Source organism: Psammomys obesus, unplaced genomic scaffold (genome assembly GCF_907164565.1).
Source record: "Psammomys obesus unplaced genomic scaffold, mPsaObe1.curated_primary_1811, whole genome shotgun sequence".
NCBI classification, from domain to species: domain Eukaryota; kingdom Metazoa; phylum Chordata; class Mammalia; order Rodentia; family Muridae; genus Psammomys; species Psammomys obesus.
The window spans coordinates 10005476-10018511 of NW_026586816.1; the positions used below are offsets into that span (position 1 = coordinate 10005476).

The 13036-nt window shown below is 42.8% G+C and overlaps 1 protein-coding gene across 1 annotated transcript in view; it reads right to left on the reverse strand.

Annotated features, from left to right (window-relative positions):
* Positions 1-1632: 1632 nt before the first annotated feature.
* The window catches only part of Sptlc3 (serine palmitoyltransferase long chain base subunit 3), a 100503-nt gene continuing 89099 nt past the window's right edge, over positions 1633-13036 (reverse strand). Inside the window, exons 10-12 of the mRNA XM_055602687.1 lie at positions 11995-12130; positions 6761-6890; positions 1633-1779 (exon numbers count right to left, since the gene is read on the reverse strand). Coding sequence (XP_055458662.1) covers positions 1633-1779; positions 6761-6890; positions 11995-12130 — 413 coding nt within the window. The remainder of the gene's footprint in view (positions 1780-6760; positions 6891-11994; positions 12131-13036) is intronic.

Sequence of the window (13036 nt, forward strand, 5' to 3'; positions counted from 1 at the left end):
GGTGCCCACAGAGGCATCAAGACAGCCCCGAGTTGGAGTTACAGGTGAACAATCCAACCTCAGCATTGAGACCTGAACTCAGGTCCTCTCTGGAAGAGAGGTAAGTGCCCTCAGCGGCCAAGCCACCTCTCCAGCCCCAAGGGATTCACTAGAAAAAATATAATCCACCAGCGAGCTACAGTCCTTAAACCGCGCCATACAGTGATCACTTTCTTCTTGAGTGAGCTTTGAACATCAGCCTTGCCCTGTCCAGCGCTAGTGCTGCAGGTTGAATTTCTGTCTCCGTGCACAGCATGAAAGCTTGGGCCCATCTGTGTCACACAGAGCCAAACCTCTTTTGAAGTGATTTGTTTACAGTGTCATTTGATGGAGTGGAATGTTCTGTAACTCATTCGAACTGTTACAGAAGCTTGGCTAAAAGGTCACCACTGCTCTTTGGAGTTTCCAGGTCTGGGCACCATCTGGGAGCTTGTTAAAGATAAGGTTTTCCACTGGTTTTTTCCATACCAACTAGAACCAATTAGCAGGAGACTAATCTTTTCAGAGATGTTTGTGTTGTTTTGTGGGTCCGGGGTGGGGGGGTGTGTGAATCATAGTTGTACAACAGTGTGCGATGCCACTTCTCACCAGGGCTGAGTAGAGGTGCCAGAGAAGACACAATTTACTGGACCTATATCTCTATGGCCTTTAAATACCTCAGAGTGAGCCAGTCCAGTTTTCAAATGTAAGTTGGGAATGTGTCTTAAAGGAAATTGAGTTCGCTCTGCCCTCAGACCTCAGTGGAGAAACGGGAAGCCGTTCCTTCAAGCAATAAAGGCCAAACGTGCTAAGCCCACTTCGTGCGGCACGAGCATCATTTGGGTTGTTTTAATTTTGCAGTTTTAGACGAGGTCCAAAACTGGATTGCTTGTGACTGCTTTTCTTCCTCTTCTTTAGAAAATGAGAGCCATGAACTTGCCAGTCCTTAAAGGTTAACAATAAAGTTGTGGAACACCCAGAGGAAAAAGAAGGTTCATTTCAAAGACGTCACTGGTTGCCACTGGCCAGTTCTGCCTTCTCTGCCAAGCATTAACTGTGTCTTTTGACACCTGTCCTTGGATAAAGTCCAAATGTGGCAAACAAAAGCTATGCTGCCCTCTGCCTTTCCTGGAACTTCCCAAGATACATATGAACTGCTGTGGGTAGAACAAGGGACTCAGCTCTTCCCTGACCCTCTTTTTCATGTGTGCAGATGCCACACTCAAATGCACAGTGATTTTTTCAAGTTAAAAATCAAAATCTTTTCATTTAGTTGGAGCTCTTGAAAAGGTCTGATCTAAAATCTGGAGAGTAGCAGCTAAAACACAGGTTCACTGCCATTAAAAAAATATACTCTAAGAAAAGTGTATGTCTGTGTGTTTCCATCAAAAGAGAGGAAAAATTTAAACTAGACAGATATATATATATATATATATATATAGCAGCAGTGGATTAGAGATAGTAGAGAAATGACTATTTCCCTCATTCAGTTAAGCTGATTTGGAAAATAAAGTTGTCCTTAGGAAGAGGTAAAATACAATTATATTACTTGTGAGACAGAGAGGGAGGGAGGTCTTTCTGGCAGGCTTTACGTTCTGTTCCAAGCCAGGAAGCTTATGCTCGAGGCTCAGAGCTCATCTCCTCAAAGCTCGCTTCATTGTCAGAACACTTCTTATTGTCAAGTGCAGCACGTCCTGACTCCTTGAATGGAGAATATTTCACATTCAGCAGATCACCGAGTTCATCAATCTCTTTCAAAACCTGCAATGAGACGCCCTTCTGTGAGCTATTTTTCCATAGGTTAGCCTGGCAGAGCCCAGGCGAATGGCCAGCTTCCCAAAGGCTCAGAGGAATGTTTCCCAGCAAAGATCCATGTCGTTAGGTTGTGTTTGTAAGTTCCAGAAGAACTTGGTTGCTTGTTTGTGTGGGTACATGTGCACAGGTGTACACATGTGTGTGTGATGGCTAGAGGGCAGCCATGAGTCAAGAGCCGCTGATCTTGTTTATTGAGGCAGGGTCTCTTGCTGGAGCTTGTGGCCAGTGAGTTGTAGGAATTCCTCCCTTTTTTTTTTTTTTTTTTTTTTTTTTTTTTGCCTCCACATTGTTGGTGTAAAAGCACATGACATTCCTCTAGTCTTTTTAAAAGTGGGTTCTGAGAACTGAGCTCAGGCCCTCATGCTTGTATAGAAGCACTTTACCGATTGAGCTAATCTCCCTAAGCATGCTGGATAAGTATAGGATGGCAATTATTTTATTTAATGCTCTAACTGAATATTGTGAATGCACTATTTTAGGAATGTGAGAAGAGGAACTTAGACATCTTTTAAGAAAAAAATATTTTTTAAGATAAAAAACTTTCTTTTTATCTTAAGACTGCATATAACCTTTATAAGAAAATGAGTGGGTATCAGCCACATAATATAGGATAAACATACTAGAATCCACAGTCCTAAAGAAGCTAAGCAACAAGGAGGATCCTAGGGAAGAGGCTCAATCCTCATTCAGAAGGGCAAACAGGACATCTGAAGTGGGAGAAGAAAGGGAACAGGACAGGTGCCTTCCACAGAGGGCCTCTTGAAAGACTACCCAGCAGGGGATCGAAGCAGAGGCTGAGACTCACAGCCAAACTTTGAGCAGAGTGCAGGGAATCTTATGGAAGAAGGGGGAGATAGAAAGACCTGGAGGGGACAGGAGCTCCACGAGGAGAGCTAAAAGAGCTGAGCCCAGGGGGTCCTGGGCAGGGACTGATGCTCCAACCAAGGACTGTGCATGGAGAGGACATAGACCCCTGCTAGGATGTAGCCTATAGGCAGCTCAGTCTTCATGTGGGTTCCCGAGTAATGGGAGCAGGGGCTGTCTCTGACATGGACTCTGTTGTGTGCTTTTTGATCACTTCCTCCTAGTGGGGGTGCCATTGCCAGGCGATAGAGGAAGAAGATGCAGGCAGTCCTGATGAGACTTGATAGGCTCAGGTCAGATGGTAGGGGAGGAGGGCTCCCCCTTTCTGAGAAATAGGGGAGAGGAATAGAAAGGAAGATGAAGGGAGGGTGGGACCTGGAGGAGATAAGGGAGGGGGCTATCTCTGGGATACAAAGTGAATAAATTGTAATAAAGAAATAGATTAATGTTAAAAAACAAAAACATGCTGCATTCCATGGAGTAACACAATGTGGCTTCACAGAGAATCAAGGGCACGCATGTCTCAGTTTTATGTTGAAGTGCTTGCTGAAGTAAGGAACAACACTGCATAGCTGTGGGCGCCCCTGGGACAGGAGTTAGAAGGCAGGACATTCTCACTGCATGCGTTTACACTGGAGGCAGACAAAATTCTCCGTGGGTGCTACCAGGAACCCCTGGCTGGGTATGTGCTATTATCTTTATCTCAGAAGTAAAAAGATTAAGGAGAGCTAGAGGTGTCATAAAGGAGCCGGAAGAGAAAAGTGTTATGGTAGCCTATGTGTTTTCTGTCCCCAACCTGGTCTCAGAATAATGCTCCCCTTTCTTTATCTTTATGGGTGGTTTGTACATGCATGTGTGTGCTCATGTGTATGTACACACATTCAAGGCATGCACACATGTGCATATGCCTGAAGGTTATGGTTAGAGTAGGGTTAGGCCAGGCACTGGTCAGGCCGATACCTTCTGTATTGCTCTCCACCATTTTGAGTCAGGGTCTCTCACTGAACCTGAAGTTCACCAAGTTCCCGGGCTCTGCCAAGCTCTCCCTCTCCAGTGCCAGGATTACAGGGACACATGTGACCCAGCTTTTTATGGGGGTTCCTTGAGTTCACACTCAGGTCCTCACACTTGCAGACAGACAGCTAGCCCTTTACCAATTTCACCATCTCCCCAGCCCCCCTGCTTTTGTCTAACATTGTTTCTCTTCTATGAGAGGTCGTGTCCAGTCACTTCCTTAGTCCCTGACTATTCAAAGGGTCAGGTTTCACTCTGTCATATCTAATGACTGCTCACAAGTTTACATCGGAATGCCTGTGTGCTCTCAGAAGTGACTGCTCCCAGCGTGCTGGGCATTTCATGGCAATAAAGACTTTATAAAAGGGAGCCCACGGCCTGGTAACCATAGAGTTGGCTGTATTTGAGGTCTTAGTGCTGTTTGGATGACAAGGAATAAAGTGTCACCTCTGCTATCTACTTCATTGCCATCACCTTTTGGCACTTACTCAGTGTTGATGTCCTCTTTCCCACTGCTGAAGGGTTTCCTCATTATTGCTATTTTATTTTCTTGTGTAAACAAAAACACACAAGCCTCCCTCCAGCTTCCTTCCTTCCTCTTCCCCTTTTTCTCTCCCCTCTTTTCTCTTTCTTCCCTCAATTCTTCCCTCTATTTCTCTCCCTCCCTTCTCCCCTTTTTCTCTGTCTCTGTCTTTCTCTCTTCTTTCCCTCTGTCTCTGCATCTCTCTCTCCTCACACAGCCCCTCTGTCTTTCTGATATTATCTCTCTTCACCTCCTTCTCTGTCTCTGTCTCTTGTCTCCTCTCCATTTCGTAATCTCTTCTTCTCGCCACACTTTGTCTCTCTGACTATTGCTATTTCTATTTGTCTCTTTCTGTCTCTACCTGTCTCTCTTCTCTCCCCTGCTCCTTCTGTCTCTCTAGCTCTCTCCTCTTCCCCTATTTTGTCTCTTTCCTGCTCTCCCATCACTTTCTTCCTCTCCTTTCCTCCCCCTCTGATTCCCTGTCTTTCTATTTCTGTCTCTATCTCTCTGTCACTGTTCATTGTCTCTGTTTCTCTATTGCTATCCCTGTCTCTCTATATTTGTCTTTCTGTCTCTGCCCATGCCTCTTCTTTCTTCTGTCTCCTCTGGCTCTCTGTTGCTATCTCTCTATCTCTCTTTCACCTCTCTTCCCTCCTCTGTCTCTCTGTCTCTGTATTTCTCTGTCTCAATCTCTCACCTTCCCCCATCTCTTTCTCTCTCCCCACTTCTCTCCACTCGTCTATCTCTGTAGTGTGTACGTGTGTAATTCAAGCTCAAATGATACTGTTCACTCTGTATTTGTTACGCTCTCATTTTTGTTCTTTGCACCCTCATAAAACCACCCACTCTAAGGAACACAGAGCTCCCAGTAATTGCTAGTCTGAAAGTTTCTTCCCATCTCTTACCCTACTTGAACTTTTTAATATTTAGGTAACTTTCTTGTCTTTTTTTCTGGAAATTGTTTGGTGTTTAGTTTTCTTAACACTATAGCAGTACACACCCTTCCTGGCAGTTTTAGCTCTTCCTAAATCCTGCCTGTGTCCCCCCTTCAACTCCACGTCTCAGGATGTAGGTGCTCTCCTGCAGCCTGCCTTTGTCCTGACCACTGTTGTTTGTGTCTCAACAATTAGATCTTTTATCTTTGGCGTTAACATCCCTACAGTTCTGTAAACTATAATAGCTCTAGGCTTACAATCATTCCTGAGCTCTAGAGCAGTTTTCACATTCATCAGTGGTCTAGAGGCACATACTCTTAATGTCCAGGACTGAGTTCACCTTCTTCCTCCTCCCTCATTAAAGATGTTTGATCTGATGCCTCCTCTCGTGTACTGCTCAGCAAGGCTGGAGAGCTAGAGCACTGATCGCCTCTGCCCAGGCACCCCCTCCATTTAGTTATGTGTTGGATCTTGGCAATTCATGTATTCAGGGTGTGTGTTCATATTTTCATCTTTAGTTGTTGCTTGACCATTGGCCTTGCCAACACTTACTGTTTCACGTCCTTTGCTCTGAGCTCTTTTCTTTCTAACCCACTTGTCACTCTTATTCCACAGTGACTGATCACATTGCTCTCCTGGTTAAAGGACTAAATGATGCTTCATAATTGTCCTTTAATAAGGCCCATCTGACAAGTCACTTTCCTTGTGAATAAACTCTAATAATTAACCTCACTTTTATGCTCCCATAGTATTTCCTATGGTTTTTTTCTTCATGGTTAATTTATTTTGTCTAGAACTATTTTTTTAAATTTCTTTAAATTTCTTTTTATTTTTATAAATTACATCTTCTTCACTTTGTATCCCCACTGTAGCCACCTCCCTCTTCCCCTCCTGATCCTATCCTCCCTTCCTCATCTCTTCTCATGCCTCTCCCCAAGTCTACTGATAGGGGAGGTCCTCCTCCCCTTCCCTCTGACCCTAGCCTGTCAGATCTCATCAGTTGTCTGGAATTATTATTGGTTTGTTATTTATCTAATTTGTCAGTATTGTCTGATCTTTTTGTTCCAGGTTTTGTATATGATAGACATGCATCAATGTTTATAAAAATGCATTGATATATGGACTGACTGAGGTGGCTTAGTTTCTTGATATTATTCATATAAAATTTAAAATTAAGTGACAATAAAATACATTTTAAAATTACTTCTTCCTAGCTCAAATGTTATTGTTATTATGTAGCATCCTTATCATTTTCATATCAGTATTGTTTAATTTAGGTCATATTTTATTATAGAAGCTTTTGTACCTTCAAAAACTACCAGGCAGTAATGCTTACAGTGTGTGTCACCAGCTTTTAGTTTTCAGAGCAGACAAATAGAACATTTGACTACTCAGTCTTTTCTATAAAACCAATATTCTGACTTTAATCAAGCCTTTTTCTGCCTCTTGATTTGGGCGTATTGTTGGTTGTTTTGTCATTAGTTTTCTTTTCCTAAGCCACTCTAGAGAACCCTAAGATGGCTCAACAAAAGTACATGCTCAATACCCAGGGTATCAGAAGTAGTGACTCTGTTGGCAGCCGGATACTCACTTTGTCCAGCATCTCCCGAGTGTGTGCTGAGGAAATGCTGAATCTAGCCCGACCTTCTGTCAGGGAAGTAGCTGGAAATCCAACAACCACCACTGCAATATTTTTCTTACGCATAAGCCTTTCAAAAATTCTTAGGGAAAGAAAAAAAAAAAAAGAGGTCAACTGAAAGAAGATAGAATCAACATGCTGAAAAAAAAGAATACAGTTAGTTGACATGTTTTTTTTTTAAATGATGTCAATAAAAGAATGATTAAACTTTTCCCCACACAGTAGACCAAGAAATGGACAATAACTTGCTGTCCCTCTTAGCAGAGTGTGTGCTTTATGGAACCCGACACACTGGTCAGTTGGATTGTTGTCATATGGAATTTTTGACATTGAGAGGGAAATGCTGATGTCTGTGATGCTGATTTAAGAAGTCTGCACTGATATGAATTTGATCTGCAGAGTTCCTGGACTAGTAATCAAACAGCTAATACGATACAATGACACTAGAAATTATAATTATTAAATGTAAACTACGTGATTTAAAAATTGAATTGCAGTATTGATTGTTGACATTTTAAAAAGGGGTATTTAGTGACTACAATTTGAGGATCAGGATTTGAGGATTGGTAGAGTCCAACCTCAAATTGATATTCTTACTCTAGGATGAAGACTACATGCTACATCAAATGAGAAGTAAGTAATGGCGAGGGTCTCCTTTTTTAATTCTGTGTTTGTGAGTGAATATATGGAGGTGCATACAAAAGGAACAACTAAGTGTCTAGGCTCGAGGTGAGCAGGGAGGAAAAAGACCCTCATGGCACTTGCAGCCTTTAGGATGTCAGTCATAGGACCAACTGCAAAGCTCCTCCAGGCAGAGAAACCTTCATAAGTTCTTCCTTCCCTTCATGCTTATGCTTTTTGTTTATTTCCAAGTTAATCTCAGAATGATCCCAGAATATTACCCTTGAAGTCTATAGATCACCTTTTCTAAGAGCTGAAGTCAGATTAAAAGACGCACACTGAGTCTTTTTCCCTTTGGGCTCAGTTGCTCTCCATGGGAAATTGGCTGGCTCTACTGACAAGTGATGTCAAGGTCTCAGGTCTGTTCTCAGCACTGAGGACTTGCTGGTGTATTATATTAGGCTGGAGGCTGACAGCAGCATAGAAACCTTCTATGACTGAACCAGACTACCCACCCATTCCTCCATCCTCCTACTTAGCTGTCTGCACTTCGGTTACCTCGTGCAGAATTCATGTTATCAAATAAAACAGCGGAGACTGCATAACCGACTGAACACACAGTCCTTCAGCCCCCCTGGCTTGGGCAAGGCGAGATTTCTCCCTTTGATTTCTACTAAGAAGGTTACAGGCGGCAAAGCTTTCTAGCTGAGAAAGTTTGAAAACAGGGGCTGTATTCTCTGCCTTCTTGATCACCCTATGGAAGGCTGCCCACAGCACTGCACAGGATGAGAGCACAGAATAGTCTGAGAGACAAGTCAAGTGCTTTATTGCCAGATACAAACCACCTGACCCATGATCTCAGGCTAGGTTTTGCCACTCCCAGAAGACCATCTCCCTGCCTGTATGGTTCCCTTTGGACCAAAGGGAGTTTTGCCAAAGAATGTTGAAAGAAATATATAACTGTTGGTTCACTAGGATGATCCGGGCGCCCCTGGGACATACGTGAATTTAAAACTTAGACTATTGCAGAGAAAATAGGTGATTACATTTTATATAATGAGCCTCTGGGCACATAACTCCCAAAGCAGAGTAGGCCTGCTGTAGGCCAGAAGCAATAATAATAATGATGATAAGCACATTCTCACTTCAGTAGCTGAAGCATGACAATATCTTCTATACCAAAATCCCCCATGTGCATGACAAGGACAGTGCAAAGGAAGCATAAACCTTGTCCCTCAGGCTGAATGTAATGTACTCTTCATATGTGTGCTTGAATTTCTATACCTATTTATTATTTATTTTGTAAGTGTGCAGGCATGTGTGCCACGGCACGTGTGTGAGGGCAGAGGGTATCTTTTTAGAGCTGTTTTTCTCCTTCCCCAGTGTGGATTTCAGGAGTTGAGCTGAGGTTATCAGCTTATCAGAGAGCACACTTCTCTACCTGCTGAGCCATCTTGCCTGCCTGATTTGCACATTTCATGGCTGAAGTTACACTGTACTGAGCACCACAGATGATTATACTGTTGCAATATAGTTCAGAACTACATCTCACTTGAGATTATTTTTCATCTCACATAGGTAGAACTATGAAATCTCAGTTTTCTGACATAAACTCAATGGCTGCCTCTTTGACCTCCCTACCCCCCCCCCCCCCGAAGCAGGAGCATGGGAGGACATTGCAGCCAGTCCTGATGAGACCTGAAAAGCTAGGATCAGATGGAAGGGGAGGAGACCTCCCCTCTCTGTGGACTTGGAAAGGGGCAGGGAGGAGATAAGGGAGGGAGGGTGTGATCGGGAGGGAATGAGGGAGCGGGATACAGCTGGGATACAAAGTTAATAAACCGTAACTAATATTTCAAAAATAAAATAAAAAGAAAAAAAAGAATATCAAAGGTCTAAATGTTTTCAAAATTTATTTATTGTGTGTATATATGCAAGTATGTGTGTGTGTGTGTGTGTGTGTGTGTGTGTGTGTGTGTACAGGCCTGTGAAGCACAGGTGGATTTGGCTGTCCTCCACAATCTTGTTCCGCTTTTATTTTTAATATTTATTTTATTATGAATTTTGACAATTTCATAGTATGGAATTTACATTACTGCCATCTGCACCCCCTCCTCCAGCTTCTCGACAGTCCTGCCCAGTCTCTCTAGTTTCATGACCTCTTTTTTTTAGTCATTATTTTGCAGTAGTCTCTCACTGCACCCTGAGCTTCTCAGTTTGGCTCCACTGACTGGCCCAGGAGCCCCAAGGACCTGCCTGTCCTGCTCTGCCCAGAGTTGCGGCTGCTTTTGCTTGTATGCTGAGGCTCTGGGGGTCACCTTTAGCAGCTGTTCCGTGTCTCCTCAGCCCCTCACATCAAACGTTTTAAATGTGAAAATAAAAACAAGTGTGTTCACACTGGCTGATACAATTTACTCCCTATTTTGAAACCTTCTTCACATATAACCTTTCAACCAAAGCAACATCATAGAAGAAAACAAAGCCAGGCAGGTGAGCAAATTCTGAGAATAACTGTTGTATCAAATAGAGGCTGTTACCTTCTCTATGTCACCTGTTCTTGGTTCCCTAGGGAACCAAAGTAGGCAGTTTTTTTCTGTCATAGTGACTGATGCATTTTGAGTTGTCAAAGACAACATTCAAGACTATTAATCCCACACTCTGTGTTGTTTTAATGAGATATACACTAAAACTTGAAAGAAGGCTGCAGGTTTCAGAGCTTCAGCCCATGGGCAAAGGAAAACGGCATTATTCTTAGTTTCTTTGATTCCAACTTGGGTGAACCTAAGAAAGTAATCTGAATTTTGTTAGTCTCATAATCCCACGTATAAACCAGGAGGAAACGCCGCAGCCATAGGGAGTGTTCCGAAAAGTCAAAAAGCCCTATTTAGGATATAATCAACATCAGCAATATTAGCGTCCCCTGAAGAACAATCTTTAACTGCAGGCCCCTAAGTCCCTGCATTAAGAACTATATTAATCACTATACCTGTAATTAAAGCTGTCAGTAAGAGCACGCCTTGAGTAACTCTTCCCTGGAAAGGGTCATTGCAGATGCCATGGACCTTTCCTTTCTTTGTCTTCAGCACTGCAGACCGGAGCTGGGATTCTGTGTGTGTCAGGTGAGCATTCTATTACTGAATTATAGCCCAGCCTCTTATCGTATTTAGTCTCAGGAAGTGGGCACGAATCCATCTTATTTCATTCAGGAGAAAACTGGTCTTCAGAAGGTTGGCTCGCTTGTCCAAGATTCTCCAAGAATGAGCCAAAATTCTGATTCTGAACCTGCCACTACAACATTAAGAAAGGTTCTGTGCTGTCTAGTGTATTAGTAAGCTTGAAATGCATTAATTCGAGCATATTAGTGCCCTTTGGGCAGCTGTGCATCCTGATCACATATTCTGTATTTCTAAAAGCTCAAAGAAAGTTTTTGAATAGTTTTACCATAAAGAAACAATAAAAGTTTGTAGAAATAGATGTTTTCCCCAAATTAAACACTATGTGACTATACATGTATATATTTATGTTGTATAGCTATATAAACATGACACCCACCTAATCTGCGTAATTTTATATTTTATGTATCAGTGTGAAAGCAAAGTAAAAGCATGCTGTTTTTACGCTAATGGCCTCCTCACTGGATCACTCACTGCTCCCACTTGTGGAGATTCCAATTCTGGTCTCCATCTTCCTGCACCCTCATTAGTGCTCTCGCGCTGGTACACTGCGAACCTCAACAGGCTTATGTGAATGCCTTCTTTTAAGCTAATAATAAAACATTAGGTAGACAAGCTCCAGGTTTGAAACCTTCCTTCTAGAGCATGCTATGTGCCTAATCCTTTTGAATAAGTGGGTGTGAGTTGAGTCTGGCTTAGACTCATGGCTTTGCAGACTCTCCATTGTCCTTCTTCTGCCATGACTGAACACGATGTCTCCCTGGACATGCAGTACATTATTTTTTTTTACTTACATTTGCTCAAAGGGGTGACTGGTACTGACGGTGTAGCCTACTAAACAACCCAGTCACGTGTGTGTTTCAACCGCTCAGTGTTCTGCTGTGGCAAAATGACACAAGGATATGTTTAGGAGAATCATCCTTCTGAGAACTTATGACTCATGTCTCCTTTGTATGAGTTCTCAACAGTCTAGGATCCAAATTCTTTTAGAAGTATTTTTTTATTATAAATTATCTACCTGTTCAGAAAGATGGGTGATGGTCAAACAGAAAGCCCCAATATCGGGGTTGTATGTTGGAGGAATAGTTTTGGGTCAGAAGGAGGCTCAAGATCATCTCTTACAGTTGAGATAAATCATTTCTTCAAATTTCCAGAGCTTGAAAATGGTATAGAGAGGTGAACCTTGGCACTTGTCTTCCTTTTTGGAAGATACATGGAAGACGCTGCTGGCAGGTGGCATATGAGAAGCCGAGTGTCTGACGTCAGAAATCAAGGACCTTGCCAAGCACAATAATCTAATTTGTGCACAGAAAAACCCCGGGTATCAAACATACCATGTCAGTCATGACACAGTTGGTATGGAGATGACCCTGAGGGTCTCCGGGTACTCACGCTACTTTCGCAGGCATGTAGAGGAGCATGGGGACGATGGGAGAGCAGTCATTGCCGTAGATGAGGAATCCCATCTCCATCAGCCGCTTCCGGAAGTACTTTATGTTCGCTTGCAGTTGCTGTATTCTCTGCACACCTGAAAGGAGACAGCCATGACGCCCTTCAGTTCCCACAGGAAGAAGGGAGTGAAGGTTAGATGAAGCTGGCAAAGGTTTCTTTCTGCAGGTTTGCGTATCAGCCAGGAGGATTTGGAAATAGGGTGAACAGACACAAGTACTGAGTTGTGCCTGGGAGACAAGATGGAGGATGGTGTGCTAAGTGATGCAAGCAAGCTGCAGGACCAGTGGGAGCCGGTGCTTCTTGTGCATAGATTCTATGCCAAGTGCTTTCATCACTAATTCAGAAGGGAGTGTAATAAGAACGGTATGTATACACACACACACACACACACACACACACACACACACACACACACACACTCAATCAGTTGTTGATAACATTCTTTATCCAAATTGAACCAGCTCATTAAATTCCTACACTAAAGTCTCTAATCAGAGGGAACTTCATATAAGCTCAATTTATTTATTTTTATTTTTAAAAATAAATTTCTGAGACTGATACTCCAAACAAGGACCAGGACTAGAACCCCTGAACACAAGTAGCCCATGGCATCTCAGTGTCCAAGAGGCTTCTCCAATAATAGGAACAGGGACTATCTCTGACATGAACTGATAGGCCTGCTCTTTGATCACCTCCACCTGAGCAGCGAAGCAGCCTTACCAGTCCACAGAAGAAAACAAAGAAGCCACTCCTGATGAGACCTAATAGACTAGGGTCAGATGGAAGGGGAGGAGGACCTACCCTATCATTGGATTGGGGGAGGGGCATAGGAGAAGAAGAGGGAGGAATGGTGGGATTTCGAGAGGATGGGGGAGAGGGCTATAGCTGGGATTTAAAGTGAATAAACTGTATTTAATAAAAAAAATCTTAAAATTTAATTTAATTTTGATTTTTAATTTAATTTTAACTTCATTAATTTTAT